At 37.6% G+C, this 18,070-nt stretch overlaps 1 protein-coding gene across 3 annotated transcripts; it reads left to right on the top strand.

Moving 5' to 3' along the window:
* Nucleotides 1-3,358: 3,358 nt before the first annotated feature.
* Nucleotides 3,359-17,265, top strand: pou6f1 (POU class 6 homeobox 1; the record flags this gene model as incomplete). Of its 3 annotated transcripts, XM_084427981.1 has the most annotated exons (12): nt 3,365-3,733; nt 5,239-5,369; nt 5,713-5,757; nt 8,556-8,739; nt 10,404-10,519; nt 10,861-11,086; nt 11,346-11,560; nt 13,092-13,220; nt 13,344-13,580; nt 14,475-14,610; nt 14,837-15,005; nt 15,392-17,265. In XM_084427981.1, the coding sequence occupies 11 exons, from the start codon at nt 5,316-5,318 to the stop codon at nt 15,735-15,737; spliced, it is 1,857 nt and encodes a 618-aa protein (XP_084284107.1). In that variant the 3' UTR covers nt 15,738-17,265. The 3 variants fall into 3 exon arrangements, with proteins under 3 accessions (XP_084284108.1, XP_084284107.1, XP_084284106.1); XM_084427982.1 differs by lacking the exon at nt 5,713-5,757 and having other exon boundaries at nt 3,359-3,733; XM_084427980.1 differs by lacking the exons at nt 3,365-3,733; nt 5,239-5,369 and having other exon boundaries at nt 5,650-5,757.
* Nucleotides 17,266-18,070: the final 805 nt, after the last annotated feature.

Raw genomic sequence — 18,070 nt, forward strand, 5'->3', positions numbered from 1 at the left:
CCTGGATAACCACTGTTGATTCTGAACTCTGTAGTGCTTTCTCTTTTAGATTTAAAGGTGCAGCATTTGACACTGTAGACCACAGTATTCTTGTGCCTTGAACACTATTGACGGTTGTGCCCTAAATTGGTTCAGATCCTATTTGAATACTAGAACTTTCTCAGTCTGTGTGGACAAGTGTTCATCCTCCAAATCAGTTTTGACCTGTGGGGTTCCCCAAGGATCTATCCTGGTCCCCATTTTGTTTTCTCTAAATATGCTCCCTCTGGGTTTGATTTTTAATAAACACATTTCATTTCATTGTTATACTGATGACTCTCAAATCTATGTGCCTTTTAAGTAAAATGACAACCATGGTTTGAGCACTTTAATCTCCTGTGTGTCAGAAAGTGAAGCATGGATGTCACTACATTTCTTACAGTAAATCTCAAGGAGAGTAAGACTGTGGCAGTTGTGTTCGAACCTCTAGCTGTTTCTGGCAGCTCAAATCAAGTGATGGGTATGGCCACATATGTTAAGCCCTCTGTTAAAAATGTGGGTGTTGTTTTTGAATCTGCTTTGAAATTTGATAAGCAAGTAAATGCAGTAGTTAAATTCATTATCTTTCAGTTAAGAACCCTTGCCAAGGTTAAGAGTTTTTTTTTTTTTTTTTACTTTTGCTGAGTTCGAGAGAGTAATATATGCCTTTAACTCATCTCGACTACTGCAACTCAATTTATATAGGCCAGGGGTGTCCAAACTTGCTGCTGGGCTGCGTTCCAGTCCACTTTTAGACATGCACTTGCGAACTTCCCTAAGCACTTCCCCTCGGGGGAATCCCTGCCGTAATTTTGTAGTGCGTTCCTCGTGAAGTGGACGAGGGAAGTTTATATGGACAGACCCTCGCTCCCTCGATTTTGACCGAGGGAGCAAGTCTACTTCATATGTACACTTCAGGCAGCTCCATATACCACAATGCAACACGATTGTGACGTCAACGCATATTGCGTTTAATTTACCTCACCACAAACAACATATATGTTAATTATAAAAACAACAACAATTCAAACACACCTATATACATATAGAATGCTGCATTAAACAATTTCATAAGGGAAAAAAATATATAATAAATCAACCCCATAGTGGATTCTAAGTGATCAAGGGCTTAGCACGTTCCAATTCAGCCTATTGCAAAGGTTCCGCCAGTAGTGGGCACTCATGCAACGTAAGCAATGACGTACATCTGAGTGAACGAAACGGAGGGAAGTTAGCGAGTGAAGGGCATGACAATTTTGGAGTGGAACGCAGCCCTGGAGGGCCACTGTCCTGCAGAGTTTAGCTCCACCTTGCCTCAACACACTTGCCTGGAAGTTGTAGTATGCCTAATAAGACCTTGATTAGCTGGTTCAGGTGTGTTTAATTGGGGTTAAAGCTGAACTCTGCAGGACAGTGGCCCTCCAGGAGCAGGATTGGACACCCCTGATATAGGTATAAGCCAATCCTATATGAATCGCTTACAAACAGTCCAAAAAGCAGCTGATAGACTTATGACGGGCACTCGCAAATACGAACATATCACCCCTGTCTGTCTCTTTAAGGTTTTAAATGGACTGACACCTTCTTATCTTTCTGACCTTTTGAGTATAAACACACCAGCTAGATGTTTAAGGTAATTAAATCAGAAACTCTTCCTGTTCCCTAGATCTAGGCTAAAGAAAAGAGGTGACCAGGCTTTTGTCATAACCGGCCCTAAATTGTGAAATAGCCAACCGCTTTCTATTAGAATAATAGAATAACTTTTTAAAGCAAAACTTAAAACCTATCTCTTTGAGAAGGCTTAATCTCTGAGTCAAATGGGGCCAGTCTAAGCTTCAATTATGTGTTTATTTTGTGTTTTACTGCCATACTGTTGTACGTATTCTAGCTTTTTTTAATGGATATTGTTCAGCACAATGGTTTTATTGTGCCTTATAAATAAATTAAGATTGAGTTTACAATCCCAGTAACATTGTCAACATGTAATATGAATTCCTGTCTACCCACAGGGTTAGTTAGTTAATATGGAATGATTCTGCACACTTGATGAACCTAATATTGCATAAAAATATTGCCCTGGGAAGTATGCCAAGCAGAGCAGAGGTTACATTAGGATATTTTAATTTAATTGCAATATTCAACCCAATAAATTACATATTAAGACTTTGAATATGAATGGTAATCCAGATTTAGTTTTGCACCTGTCTGATTAAATTAAATGCATTTTTATGGGTGGGTCCACACCCTTAGGCATTATAACCTAAATATACATTTAGTATAAACCCCTTGTCAGACCTGCATCTATGCAGAACTAAAACAGGACAGGGCTTTGTTAAGGACCATTTGATTATCACTTTCAATTGCCTTTTAACTGCAGTGTATAATTTTTTATATTTTTTTATATCAGATGTATAAAATGAAACTGCTCTCTAATAGTTGGGGCCTGAATTGGATGTGAACCTAATTACAGATTCGTCTGTATTCAGCAATCCCTGTTCCCCTTTGAGCTCCATGGCAATATGCTGCTAATGCATGCAAATGGAAGTGTTTGCCAGCTGGCTTGGCAACGGAGGAAAGACACGGAGTGTGTGCAGAGACACGGTGTCTCTTTAAGCTTGTTCATTACAAAAAATACATTAAAATAAAATAAAAATGAATGTGCCTAAATCATTAAGAATCAGTATGCATTTTATTTATTTTTATTTTTTGGGGGATAAAAAGAAAAGAAAAGCCCATTAAAGTGCAACGTTTCAGCTTGAATGTATCTAGTGGTTTGCATAAAGCTTTCTCACAGATTCATGTATGCAATAGATGCACTTGCTTGCAATGCCCTGAAATCTTCTTGGGTTGCAGCCAAACTCTTTTTCTTTAGCATTCTATTTCTTTATTCACTTGTGTTGTATTCCTCATTTGAAAGTCACTTTGGATAAAAGCATCTGCTAAAGGAATACATTTTTTGTAAGTACGGAGAAACTATAGAGCAAGTTTGAATAACTGTAAATAACAATTGAATTGTCTGTTTTGTTCTGTTAATTTATTTTTGCATGAAATCATGATTTCCTTTAAAGCATTAAAAAAGCTAAAAACTGCACAGAGAATGACATGGATATTAATATAAGCATGATGAAGTGATTATTATTGTCATTATTATTATTATTATAAACAATAGTAATTAATCATATTAAATTGATCCCGTTATTATTAGCAATATTATTATTAGTAGTAGTAATTTTACCATTAGAGCATAACCTCACAATAAAGCAATATTATAAATTTTGAATCGTTCAGTGAACTGCAGTAACACGGTGTACTGTGCCTTTAAGACGGCCATCACTCCAGTTCTGTCGAGCCAGCGCCATTTTTTCAATGCAATGTAAGACTCGGCCTGCATAAATTATGTTCATGACGTAGTGCAAAAGAGCAAATTTGTGTTAATTTTTAGGCACTTTTCTGCAGATAAGGGGTTACCTTGGCTATTAAGGTGCACTTGCTTCTCCGGCACGACAGTTAACGCAAAGACGTCATTAAATATTTAGTTAAAAAGAGGACCAGCGTTTTCCCGAGCCTCCTTATCAATGCAAATAGCTCTTTTGTGTGGGTTCGTAGCGCGCGTCGGAAGCTGTGAGATGAATTTTTAATTATGCATATTTAAAAGAAACTGTGGCAAAGCTTGCCGAAGGAGGAGAAATAAAGGAAATATCCCACCTTTCAGCGGGTAAGTCGTGAATATGATCACAGCTTGCACGTATTTTCGCACAACGCTATACCAACTCGCGGATTCGAAATGAGTTTTTGGTTAATATGCAATGGTCTTAATTAGCATAATTTATATATTTATGATAAAGAGAAAGGAAATACATCAAATGCCGTCCCGAGTCATGGCATATTGGCATGTGAGGAGTGTGATCAGTAGATGAAGTGTGTGTCCCATAGGGAGAGTTTTATTATTGCATTGTGAATGTGTTAGGAAGGCTGCACTAGTACCTCACACAGGCCTGCTTGATGTGTAAATGCGCAATACTTACATAATGCTCTATTGTTTTTAGGATAATTACATGCGTAAAATTATAATGCAAGACATCTTACAGTGCACTTGCACAGTGATGGCATTGGAACATGCTCAGTCGTTTTCTGTTCATTGAAATAATGTAACATTTTTCAAAAAACTGTTACATTTTACTATGAGGTACCTGGGTTCTGAAATTTTAAGTTGACAACCTTGAGAGCGCGCGTCATAGACGTGACGTTACTCACTTGACTACGTCATGACTATCTGGTCAATGCCTTACAAAGTTTTACCATGGTAATCGTAGTTCCCGCCAAAATAGTTGCTATATTTATTGTGATTACTTTAACAATCATAATATGTAATGTAATTGAAACAATTAAGTGTCATTTTGATGGCTAATCCACTTATTAGTAACAACTATAGAAGCTATGGTGATATAAATCACCAAAGTGATTTAAAATAAACTTAAACTTAAAATATAAATAACCTATGTATTCATATATTGCAATAACCTAGTAGTTTTGAGACAGCTAAAAATAAACAGGCCCATTGTAATCTTGTATAGAATAGAATTGTATTTATATATTACATTAGAATAGTGTTATATCATATAAATGGGACACTTTATTGTAAAATATTTGTCAATTTAGTTGCACAGCACCATCAGAAACTTAATAGTTGAATCAACATTTTTCTTCCATATTGTGATTGAAGTATTTCTGATTGAAATGTGATATTTGTCAGATTTAGTTGTATTAAGTCAGATATTTTGTACCTCTATAACTTAAGATTTCAAATCCAAATGTTCTTTATTTATAATGTAAAGTATTTCTGATTGAAATGTGATATTTGTCAGATTTAGCTGTACTGAGTCACATTTTTGTTCTTTTATAACGTAATATTTCAAATCATGTTTTTTCTTCTTGAAGTATTTCTGATTGAAATTGGGTGTTCAGTGACCAAAAAAATGTTGGACAGGACTTCAGGAATTCTCTGAATCGTTTTGTTTTGATGAAAAGGAAATATGTTTCGGTGACAGAGCAAGTTATTACATTTTGGAATAACATGATAAATCATTCGCAATAAGACCAGGAATGTGTATTAAGAAGGTAAATGGGGTCAATTGTTATGTCATGGTGACTTTAATCTTTGATAGTCTGCATCTAGTGCTGTCAAGCATCCTTAGTGACTAGTATTTTTTTTTGTCTCAGGTGCGACTGCGGAGCTGGTAACATCCCCTTCAACCACTATGCAGAATCATTGATCTCCTCAGAGCTTAGACGTCATCATGGAAACTGAGGATCTCCCTGCAAACAATGCGCCTCTCACTGTCAATGAACAGGTATTCTTGAGTCAAGTCATAAATCTCATACGTTTCTCCCATGTTTCTTACATGAAGTGTTACCAAAACACAGATGTACCTTAACATTTCATCACATGTCCAGCCTTAAGCCCCATGCGTGTGAGTGTTCAGTCTACGTTCACAGCGCAAGCAATTCTCTTCTGGTGGTGGGGCATTTGCAGAAAGCATTGCTTATGCTAGTTTTTGGGTAGATGCTCTTGCTTGTTTGCTGTACTCATGTCACTGTTGTCCTTGTTGGGTTGGTTGGTTGTTTGTCCTAATGTGTGCTTGGCATCTCTGTTCTCTAGCCATTCACTGTCTGACCGCAGAAGTGTTTTCTCAGCTTTTAGGTTCCTGCACTTTGAAATTCCCAGCACAAGACGACCAGGTACGCACCCTCTCCTGCCTCTGTACTGCTCTCTGCGTGGCACTGTCCTGAGCTGAGCTTCCCTCTCTGCCCCAGCCCTGCATTTGCTCCTGTGATGTTTCTCTGATCTCGACTGAAACATGATCGTGAAACGTTCTTAATAAAATGCTTGATCAAACTTTCAAAACAATTAAGCTGAGCAAAAGCTTAAATTTCTTCATGCTATTTTATGTTATAATACACTACCGTTTAAAAGTTTGGAGTCGGTACGTTTTCCAGAGAAGTCTCTTAAGGCTCTGACGCACCAAGCCGTCAGTCGGCCGTCCCAGTTTTGTCTCTACTTGGACATCGTCGCCGCACCATCGGTGTGAGGGAGAACTCTGATTGACTGTTCAGTTTAGTGAACGAGTGCATGAGAATAACAGCGAAAGAGATGAAAGCGAGCAAGACGCCACAGAGAGAATTCTGTTATAATTTTACGTCGTCTTACCTCAGCATTCCAATGTGCAGAACAATATCAGCCACCTGGAATGAAGAAAATGGTTAGCATGATTGATATTCAGTATGTTTACAGTTTGTATATCTACAGTCCTAGTTTCGGTTTCCCTTTTTGAATGACGAATATAGACTATTGATACCTGCATATATAGACAGTTATTTCCTTACATGAAGGCGCAGAACGCATGTGCTAGTTGACCGTCGCCTTTAGTCTTTGTGGTGTGTTCAAGCGCAGCTTTTTGGCTGAGACGCTGCTGACGCGAGGCGACGCGAGGCAACACAGTCAGTTCAGTTTTTTAAATTTCCTTCAAACAAACAAACAAAAAATGTAGTGCCTCCAAACTTTTGAACAGTAGTGTATAAGTCAAAGACAGCAGAATTCACAAAGGCTCATGTTGACATTAGAGTTCACGTGTTTCATGGGCACCTGTTAACATATTAAAACATCCTCTGCTGCTTTCTTTCCTAATTAGCTTTTTTTTCAAGCTATTGAGTCTCTTGTACAGCTGTTAAATGCATATGAAGTAGGGATGGGCGATATGGCACAAAATTACATGTTTTACATGCCTTTATTCAATAAATAAACCCAATAATGACATTTAATCTTGTATGCACTAATATAACACTGCATTTTAGAGAAAAGTCATAGTTACATGTATTTTCCAGCAAAATATTTTAATATATGAAAAATGTTAGGCCATGTACGTTTTTGAGAAATGCTGCAAACAAATCTTTCATCAAATCTTCGATTCATTGAAATGGACAATTTGAACTGAATCGCAATCATTAATTAAACCATCTCTCTTCTGTCTTTCACGCTCTCAAATGTTTTCAAAAACGTTTAAATTTCTTTTTTAAATTTCTGAACTTTTTTCATGTTGTCTAGGACTAATAGTGATACCTAGTGGCATGAACTTAAAGTTTTCACTTACCAATTGCAAAAAAGGGTTATTTCAACCAAAAATTCAAATTCTGTCAGCATTTCCTCACTCTCATTGTCGTTTCAAACCTGTAAGACTTTCATTCATCTTCGGAACACAAATGAAGATCTTTTTATTGGGTGAACTATCCCTTTAACCATCAGCCATAATTTGTTTATTCCTTGAGCGATAGTGTTCAGTAACAGGAGGGTTTAAAGGGATAGTTCACCCAAAAATGAAAATGAACTGATCTTCTTTCAGATGAATACAGTCGGAGTTATATAAGAAAATGTCCCGGCTCTTCCAGTGGAAGTGAATTTCTGTTTTGAAGTACATCAAAGTGCATCTATCCTTCATAAAAGTGCTCCACACGGCTCCTGTGGGTTAATAAAGACCTTCTGAAGCGAAGCGATGAGTTTGTGTAAGAAATATTCATATTTTAACACGTTACAAATTAAAATTCTAGCTTCTGGCCAAACGGCCATACAATACTTGCCCCTAAAGCGCAACTTGTGACGTTGGATGTAGCGTAATGCGTCATGGCGTAGCGTAAATATCAGAAGTACGTCACATAAGTTGCGCTTTAGACTTTAGAAATCCGTGTGTTCGTTTAGCCGGAAGCTAGTTATTTTACTTTCTAAAGTTTTAAATATGGATATTTTTCTCACACGAATGCTTCGCTTCAGAAGGCCTTTATTTACCCCCGGAGCCGTGTGAAGCACTTTTATGATGGATAGATGCACTTTTATGACCTTTCAAACAGAAACAGCCATTAACTGCCATTATAAAGCTTGGAAGAGCCAAGACATTTTTTAATATAACTCCGATTGTATTCTTCTGAAAGAAGAATGTCATATACACCTAGGATGACTTGAGGGTGAGTAAATCATGGGCTAATTTTAATTTTTGGGTGAACTATCCCTTTAGTGAATGAATAGTATTCTACTGGTCATGTGATCTCATCATGGAATGGATCATCTTATAGGCCCAACCATGTCTGATATAACGGCTTTTATTATGCTACTGGTCTTAAGTGAGTTTATGGGATTTTAAATGTATTATTATAAATTAGTGCTTTGCAAAAGTATTTAATTTCTTTATTAAAAAAAATAAATGGAGGAAAAGTGCACCTTAATGACCAAATAATAAAATAAAAATGAAAAAAGCACAATAAAACCATTGCAAATATTCAATATATCGCCCAGCTCTAGTTTCAACAGTTTCATGCTCTTTTGCTCAGCAAACCTTATCAGTATTTTAATAAAATGTCTGTGAGATCAGCATACACGCACAGGTGTAAACTCATCCATAACAGACCATGGTGCATTTTCATCTTGTCACCACTGCCCCCAGTACCCTGGAAAGGAGAGCATTTATAACCTGTCCAACCCCTTCCTACAGGTCATTGTCATGTCAGGTCAGGAGACCATCCGTGTGTTGGAGGTGGAGGTGGATACAGTCTTGTCTTCTTCAGGGGCTGATGGGAAGTTGGAGTCAGGGGGCGAGGAGGGCGCTGGTCAGACCCTGGATGCAGCCGAGGAGGGTCCGTTGGACAGTCCAGTAACCACGAGCACAACTACAGCTGGTGAGGCTAATCAAATTGAATGATATATATATATATATATATATAGGCACACTAGTTTGGTATCACAGCAACCCAGTATTCAAAGCCACCACCATCAAAGAAGCATATAGGGCCAAATTTACTTAAAGCAGGGCTATGCAGTTTCGGGAATTTCTTCGCTGTATTCTCGCTTTTTGCTCGCAGGTTTCTCTATAGAGCTCCCCCTACAGCTTTGGAATAGATATTTGACAACACTGTCGAAAAACTCGTTGGCGACTCTCAGATACCAGAGGCTAGTAGATCAACGACATCAAAGCAGATGGGACATTCTTTAAAACGTCTTCTTCATTCGGGTTTGAACAGCGTGAGGGAGCGCAATAATGACAGAATTTTAGCAGATTTTAGCGCGCCGGCCCAAAGTTGCAAGGGTGGTTTTTCGGCTCACAGGCGCTTGGGGGGGTGCGAGACGACCACCATTCAACCCGAAAAAAGTCATAACTATTCCAATGACATCTGAAGCTGTTCGGTTAAGGTAAAAAAGTTACTTAGTTCACCTTTAACATGGCATATTAGCGTGAGAGCGCAATTCCAAAAAAGTGCAGATGGGAGTGGAAAGTTCTGCGTAGATCACCTACTGCCGGATAATTTTTATAATGACCAACGCAATCTATAAGAGCAGCACAAATTTGGCCCTGTTTACACTTATTAACATGCTTTCTGGTGGATCAGATCACAAGTGGATGTGATGATGCTAAATACGGGTGTAAACGGGGTCTAAAATGTTTTGAGCTTGTCCACTTTTGACCACTTCCAGAGGTAGTCGAAAACCCATTGTAACGGATTTCTTTCTTAGTATAAATGTTCATGTGGTCGAATGCATTTGAACAGCCACAAATGGCCGCCTACTCTCCGCCTGCTGACTTAATGCGTTAACATAATGGGAAGCGCGCTAGCCAGATGGGATTTAAACTATAGCTGGAGACCCAAGTTTAGTTTGAAGATGAAAAACGTACCAAGCACAATGTTCTTTCATTCCTGATCTAACACACACTCACCAAGTTCAATGTGGTCATGGTGCTGTCAGAGCATGCGTTTCTGTTTTCACCGGTTGTGTTCAGATGTAAATTGCGTGAGCTTATTTCGTCCATTAGATCAAAAGATCAAAAAAAAAAAAAATGTCCATACATTTACCCGCCCATAGACCCTCCCCTTGAAGAAATCAGGACAAAAGTGATTGAAAGATACAGATTAAAACACCAGGTGTAAACTGGTACGTGTCTCCCTCGTCTACTTGTGATCCGTTCGACCAAAACGCATCTTAATACCAGGTGTAAACAGAGCCTTAGCGTCTGGTTTAAGACATACTCTCCTCCCATAAATATTGCTTCTGAAAGGCAAACTCCTACAAATGCAGATACAGTAAGGTCAGCCGCAAAAATAACCCTGTCCACGCCTTTTCAATGCAAATTTTTCAGTGGGTGTCTTTAATAATTCCTGACAGTTGTTTTCTAGTGCCAAAAACGGTTTTGCGCTGGCGCAAGCTGGTAGTAAATCTGGCCCTAAGAGTCACAATAGTAATAAATGCATGGTTTGAAAAAGACACCACCACTCATCATGTTTCCTATGTATGGAAAAATTATTCTAAATTAAAAGATTTCAGCAAATCTGACTCTGTTTGCATGTAGTGTCTGTGGAGGTCTCAGCACCTGCAGTCCATACCGTGGTCTCCACAGCCCCCATCAGTTTGTCTCAGGCCCAGCCGCAGACCAGCATACCCATCACTGTCCAGGCCTGCCCACAGGTGAACTCCATTTTCATTTTTAAAAAGAGGATATTTTTGCCGTTTAAAATACCGGGGGCCACTTACAATGTCAATTTTGCTCCAAGCCCTTGATCATTTCTGACTATTTCTGACTTGTGGATGTTCATATCATGACATTTCTAACTATTTGAATGAACATTTCCAAGTGAAACGAGGCAAAGCAACAATTCCAATTTTCTTTTAAGTTGTTTTTTCCCCCAAAATTTATTTCAATAAACACTCCTGATTTTTAATGGTTTTTAAAAGCGCAAATGTCTGTAAATGTCAACACATTTGAAACTCATGAGAATAATTAAATCTGTTTGCCATTACCCTGCCAGGTCCTGACTCAGGATGGCTTGGCCTCTCTGATGACGGGCATGTTTGCCCAGCAGGGTTCCCTGGGTCAGCCCCTGCTCATTCCTTTAAGTATGGCGGGGTCTGTGGGTGGTCAGGGTGGTCTGGCAGTGCTCACCCTACCCACCGCCACTGTCGCCACCATCCCTGGTCTCACAGCGGTCAGCCCTGCCGGAGGACTGCTGAAGCTGCCGTTTGCTGGACTGCAAGGTATGGTGCTGCTCAGACATATTGTGGATACTCATCAGGTGCAAAGCATCTTAGAAAAAGTGCATATTTTACATTCTGTTGGCATGGGATTCAGTTTAAAATGCATGATATTGTGTTTATATGAAATGTTGTTTTTGTCCAGACCAGTCAGCAGTTCAGAATAATGACAATTTTAATGGTACAAGGTGTTTTACTGAGCAAACAAACTCTTCTTTTTAAATTGTTTTGATTGTTACAACAGCCTGTTTTCTTTTTCCAGCTGCTACTATGTTGAACTCTGTCCAGACGCAGCTGCAGTCACCTGCGCAGGCGGTCCTGCAGCCCCAGGTGTCTGCTCTGCAGTCCATGCAAGCGGCCCTGCAGCCAACGCAGACCACGCCAGCCACCACCGCATCTGTTGTGCAGAAGGTGTCAGAGCCTAGTGTCTCTGTCGCAACACTTCAGACTGCAGGCCTGTCCATCAACCCTGCTATTGTGAGTAGGGAAATCATCTATTATGAATAGAAACAGGTTTTTCGTTTAGTTGTATGATATCTCATGTGTAAAATTGGATTTTTAAGATGTTTGAAGTAAGGATGCACAATACTTTGGGACAATATGGGCAATTGAACGATTTTACAGATTTTTATTTATTTATTGGATACTTGGTGGCTAGTATTGGATATTTAAAAGGTAATTTGTAATTAGGATATAGTCAAAATTTTATTTGTGTAGAAACATTACAACATCTGTAAACGGGACGTTAACATCTCTAAAGGGAACAGACAGAAACGTTTCAATGGCATTTTCTTTTCCTCTTACCTCTGTATAATGCCCGTTTATAAGCACAATGCTGATTTGTGTATACCGGTAACCAAGGAAACTGCGCTGTTCCATAAGCGCCACCTACTGTCAGAGAGTGAATTTGCATTTTTATTCAGTCAGCTGTTTTTGTTTTGTGCAGGTGTGTCTTATGTAGCATAATTTCACAAATCTAAAGTCTGATCATTCAGTTTTTGCTTTAAATCTTGAAATTATACAATCTAATTAAAACCAAAAACAACTGCTAATGCTACATGTGCGTAACATCTTTGTTTGGATCATGATTAAATTCAGTGGTTGCCTTTAATTTCAAATGGCAACAGATATTTTTGTTTAAGGCCAGTTTGCCTGTTATAGTGCAAATAAACAAATAATACGCCAATGAAAATTCATGATTGGTGCATCACTGGTGCTTTCTCATCAACAATTCAACTAGTTTTCCATATTTCATACATCATTGGTTTAACATTGATAGAAAGTTTTAGACCTTTTTTTGGTCAAATGTAAAGCTCTTGTATTCCAGGGCTTGATTACTTGGGCTTGAAGGCTTGATTACTTAAACTGATAATATTTTGAATAGTTCTAGACTGACTTTATATTTTATAGACCTTAATAATAATAAGGTAACACTTTACAACAAGGTTCCATTAGTTAATGTTAGTTAATGCCTTAACAAATAAAGTATTTATTAATCTTTGTTCGTTTATTAATAAAAATTCAACTGTTCTTTGTTTGTTCATGTTAGCTCAGATGCAACTTTTGATTTTAATAATGTATTACTAAATGTTGAAATTAACATTTAAGTATTCTTAATTGTTAGTTCATGTTAACTAATGTACTTAACTAATGTTAATCAATGGATATTTTTCAATCAATATTATTATATTTTCAATCAATATATTTTTTATTTATTTAAAGATTGTATATAATAATAACAATGTTGTTGTTATTTATGTATTATTTTATAGAATGCATGTAGTAATAATAAAAATAATAATTATGTAAATATTTCATAAATTAAAAGCAAACTAGATGTTTTTGTAAAAAAAAAAATTAGATCTTAAACCTATGCTCACTCAAAACATTCTTTTTTTGCTTCTTTACAAGTACTGGTAGATCCTTTCAGGAAACTCATCTATCCTTCAATATTTCGTAATGAATTTTTATATAAATCTAATCAGGAGTTGTTTTGTTTTTTTCCCAGATTAGCGCAGCTTCTCTGGGAGCTCAGCCTCAGTTCATCAGCTCTCTTACTACAACTCCCATCTTCACCAGCGCCATGTCTAATGTGGCAGGACTCACAAGTCAACTCATTACCAACGCACAGGGCCAGGTTAGTGCTACATTTAAATGCTCAGTTATTCATTTAACAGATACATTTTTCCCAAAGGCAAGCCTTCTTACACAATGAACATTTTTACATACCAGTCTCATTAGTTTCATACCTGTGTTTTAGGTGATTGGAACACTTCCTCTGCTGGTCAACCCTGCATCACTGGCTGGAGCTGCGGCAGCCTCTGCGTTACCCGCTCAAGGCCTGCAGGTCCAGACCATGTCCCCACAGCTGATTTTGAACTCCCAGGGCCAGATCATTGCTACGATAGGGAACGGTCCAACAGCGGTTGCCCCGTCTGCAGCCTCCGTCCTCCCCAAATCCACTGTGCCCCTGACACTCACCAAAACCACCACGCAGGTACTATAGTGCCAGCTACTATGGCTTTTCATTGGTCTATAAATGATAAGAAACATTTTGTGTAGTCTGTGTGCCATTTTTGTACTTTCTAAAGCATTAGTATATCTTTTTTAGAAAGTAAGAAACCACTCAGAATACCCTAGCGATTCCCTAGCATGCCAAGGCTCATTGGAAAACGTGCCTCTACCTACATATTTGGAAAACATACTTTATATACTTTATATACAGTGCAGTTTCCAGCTGAAATTAACACTAGTGGCAGTAAAACACCAAAAACATTTATTCCAGTTCAGAAAAATTAAGAATACAAGAGTAAATTATACATTAATAAAGACTTATTTTCACACGGTTCCTTGCACAATACTATGAGCTCAAAATACTTTTACCTTAGCACATGATTTGTAAACTCTCAGACATGAGTCCCTTGAGTCACCTTTAAAGAACTGAAAGACTTGTAGAAGGATATTAAAATAGCATGGTTGCTTCAGCAAATCTCAAGTTTGCTTTTATTAGCAATATCGATTAGGTTTAGTCTAGGTGGTACGTTGTTTTCATACGCAATAGAGCAAACTGTACACGCTTTTAGTGCCAGTCAATGGACATTTCACTTTGAAAGTGTCACAAAACAAGCAAGAAGCAACGTAATATCTTTTTGCAGAAATTTCGCCACAGGCACTCTTTTCCAATGAGCAGAATGCCCTAGCATCCATTTAGCAATGCCTTGGCAGCCACCCAGTGCACCCTACCAAGAGCAATGAACTCAGAATACCTTAGAATTACCTTGCAATGCCCTGGCAAAATCAGGGGGTGAGTTTTGCACATTTGCTCTAGATCATGTGAAATATTTGTAAAATGATTGTCGTATTTGTTGATTGGCTATAATTTATTCTCTAGGGTCCTATTGGAAAAGTGGCCCCATCTAAAGTGATCATTGCTCCCCAGCCACAAGTGGTTAAATCAGTCACATCCCTCACCTCTACCGGTGCCATCGCCTGTGGAGACATGCCTACCGTGGGGCAGCTTGTCAGCAGTAGGTTTATATTTTACTGGTAGTATATCTTTACCGTTTATGTTTGCAATATTGCATTTACAACCTTCTTCAGTCACATAATTGAATAGGAGCAATTCTTGAAGGTTGTTTAGATCAGATTTCAGTTTTGAAAAATGATGTTTCAGTGACTCATGGGTAGATTACTCATGTTGTTTATGATCTGGACAGCATCCAGAAGTCCTAATTCAATTTTTGTTTTCGTTAGAGCCACAGTCTGCTGTGAATGAAGAAGAGGCCATTAATCTGGAGGAGATTCGGGAGTTTGCCAAGAATTTTAAGATTCGACGGCTCTCTCTGGGGTTGACACAGACTCAAGTTGGCCAGGCTCTCACTGCTACAGAGGGTCCCGCCTACAGTCAGTCAGCCATCTGCAGGTTAGTCTCTTTTATACCTTCTCTTTGTTTCTTTCTTTCTGTACGTGTCTTAGAGGTCGGCACAGAAATGATTGAACCACTCCTGATCTGTTTGTTTTGTAAATAGTGCCATAAAACAGTGACATACAGGGTTCTTCTTTACAATTTATACAAAATATAATATAATTTTTTACGTTGCAGTAAACTTTAAGCTATGTAATTGTATATTTCCTGAGACAAATAATTGGTATTTCGTTATATACATTTATTTTGTTTTATTTATACAAGTTTCATTTATATAAATTACTTTTTACATTCTATATAAAATCTGTAATCAAATATATGGCGGAAAGATTCCCATTTCACTCCAGTATCTTGTGTGTTGACACGTTGCCTCTTGTTTGAAGATTTGAGAAGCTTGACATCACTCCTAAAAGTGCCCAGAAGCTGAAGCCTGTGCTGGAGCGCTGGCTGGCAGAGGCTGAGCTCTGGAATCAGAAGGGTCAGCAGAACTTGATGGAGTTTGTGGGCGGAGAACCCTCCAAGAAGCGCAAACGGAGAACGAGCTTCACGCCGCAGGCCATCGAGGTCCTCAACACTTACTTTGAGAAAAACTCCCTTCCGACTGGCCAAGAGATTACAGAGATCGCAAAGGAGCTGAATTACGACCGAGAGGTGGTTCGGGTCTGGTTTTGTAACCGTCGACAGACTCTTAAAAATACAAGCAAGATCAACGTGTTTCAGGCCCAGTAGGACAATGACGTGCAACAGAAGAACTTTTTGGACGTTGATGTATTGGTGCTAGTTGCAAAATGACTGAAATAACTGATTCGCTGTTGTGATGAAGCCAGCGGCACTCAAATTGTGTGCGGTCTTAGAATAGTATCAAACATACTCTTTCTGTTGTTTTTTTGTTTCCTTTATGCTGCATGCAGAGTGACCTTTTGCCATGCCATCACACTTTTCAATGCTAAATGGCTTTTGAACTATTTAAAATACGGACGAAGCTTCGAAATCCTGTATTTGCTGTTTTTATAGCTGAAAATAAGCACTTCATTAATATATGAAATATGCTCTCATTTAGTTTTTTTTTTTTGTGTGTGTGTGTGTTGTTGCAGAAACTAACAATATTCTTGACCGTTAAAATTGCTTTTCGCTGTAGCAATCGCAGCAATGGCTTCTGATTACATATAGTACATTTAAGAGGCTATTTAATAATTTGACTGATATTTTATTTTTATTCATGTGTTCATATAGTTTTGCTGTAAGCTGTGTGATTGTACAATGCCTGAGACAGATAATTGTTTTTTGGTTATCTTAAACCTTCCAAAAAGTCCATCTAAGAGGGTGTATTCAGGTCTTTATTTCAGTTTCCATGAGTACAGTGATTACCCTGTCTTTGTGCTTAAATACTGTAGATGTGGTTCAGTCAAGTGGACAATCATAATTCTCTGAATCAGAAAGCATGCCCTGCTTTTATGTGGCTAAATCCAATTTTTCCATTTCAGCTATCATCATAATTTCATATGCCAGAGAATTGTATGTTTTCAACTGTTTTAAATAGAAAACTTAACTGTATCAAAGATTACAATGACTGACTTACTAGAACATGTCCTCTGGATTTTACTGTTACTGTTTTTGTCATAACCAGAAAATCCAGGCAAATCTTAATATCAGGAGGTGATATTGAAGCTAAACTTTCATCTATACCTATATGAGGCACTAAACAACTGAAATGCTGAAGGTTTTTTTTTATTGTTGATCGATGAGCCATTAAAAAAAAGTTACAAGATATTACTATCACAAATGCAATTCATCATTAATGAATTTGGATTGTGCACTCATTTGTGCTCCCATATTCACAGGTGATATGAATATTTTTTCCCATGTAGTACAACAGCCCAGACAGAAGTGTGTTGTAACATGTTTCACATGTTTGTTCTAAGCATAAAGCTATATTGTTCTTATGGACCTTCGATATTTATCTAATGGATTCTTATCTTGATTGGTACAATACCATACATTTACATTTCAATGTTGTGAAGAAGGAATGGTATTAGACAATGTTTTAACAAATGCTATAAACATAGACTTAAACATGTAAAAAGGCAGCATCTGTTCAGCATTTTAATCTGCGCAGAACTTATCGTTTTTAAAATGATGCCTAAATGCATTTACAGATTATAAACAATGGTATGGTACTCCATTAACTATATTTATTTTGTATCAATTGTAATGTTTGGTATTAACTTGTTATTTGAATAAATTAACGCTAAACAGATTTGTTGTATTTGATTTTGAAATCTTGGTAAATACCTTTTGATTTCTTGCCAGTCATGATTGTATTCCTCACACTCAGACTACAAAGTTAAAAAAAAATATTCTCAGAACATATGAAAATTAATTATTATTATTTTACAAATACTATTGATAGAAACAAGAGTAAGGAAATATTGGCAGTATAGTATATCTGTCTGGCACCCCAGCATAAATGTAAGAGAGAAAGTGTTACAGCATGGTAACTGTAATGATGACAATGCAGCAATCCATGGTATTATTTATGGTCTGTGGCCTTAAAATAGCATGGATATTTGTTACTATGGAAAAAATAAAATTGCCATTGCCATGGTAACCATATTTGCTTCCAAAATATCACTGCATTAAAGTGTATGAAGCTTTCAGAATGATTTGTTTTTATTGATTGATTGATTGATTGATTGATTGGTTGGTTGATTGATGGATGTAACAACTGCGGTATTTTGACAGAATATATATTGAGCCAAAACATTTAGGTACTATTTTGTTTATACTTTAGACCTTATTCATAGCAGCGCCAGGACAGGTGTGAAAGCTTATGTTTTCAATGGCATCTGCTGTATAAGCTCATATCACTTCTATTATTTCCCACAGCTCATGTTTTCTGGAGTTTTTTCTCTACTGAAATTTCTTGGAAAGATATCTTGCAGTGTTTGGTCAGTAAACATATAAAAAAAAACACTTTAAATAACAACACACTGAAGAGATGTATGTCAAATCAAACATGGCGCTGCTGTGAAGTCTATCAATTAGCAAAGTGATATTTTGTG

The sequence above is a fragment of the Rutilus rutilus genome, assembly GCF_951802725.1.
Source record: "Rutilus rutilus genome assembly, chromosome: 13".
NCBI classification, from domain to species: Eukaryota; Metazoa; Chordata; class Actinopteri; order Cypriniformes; family Leuciscidae; genus Rutilus; species Rutilus rutilus.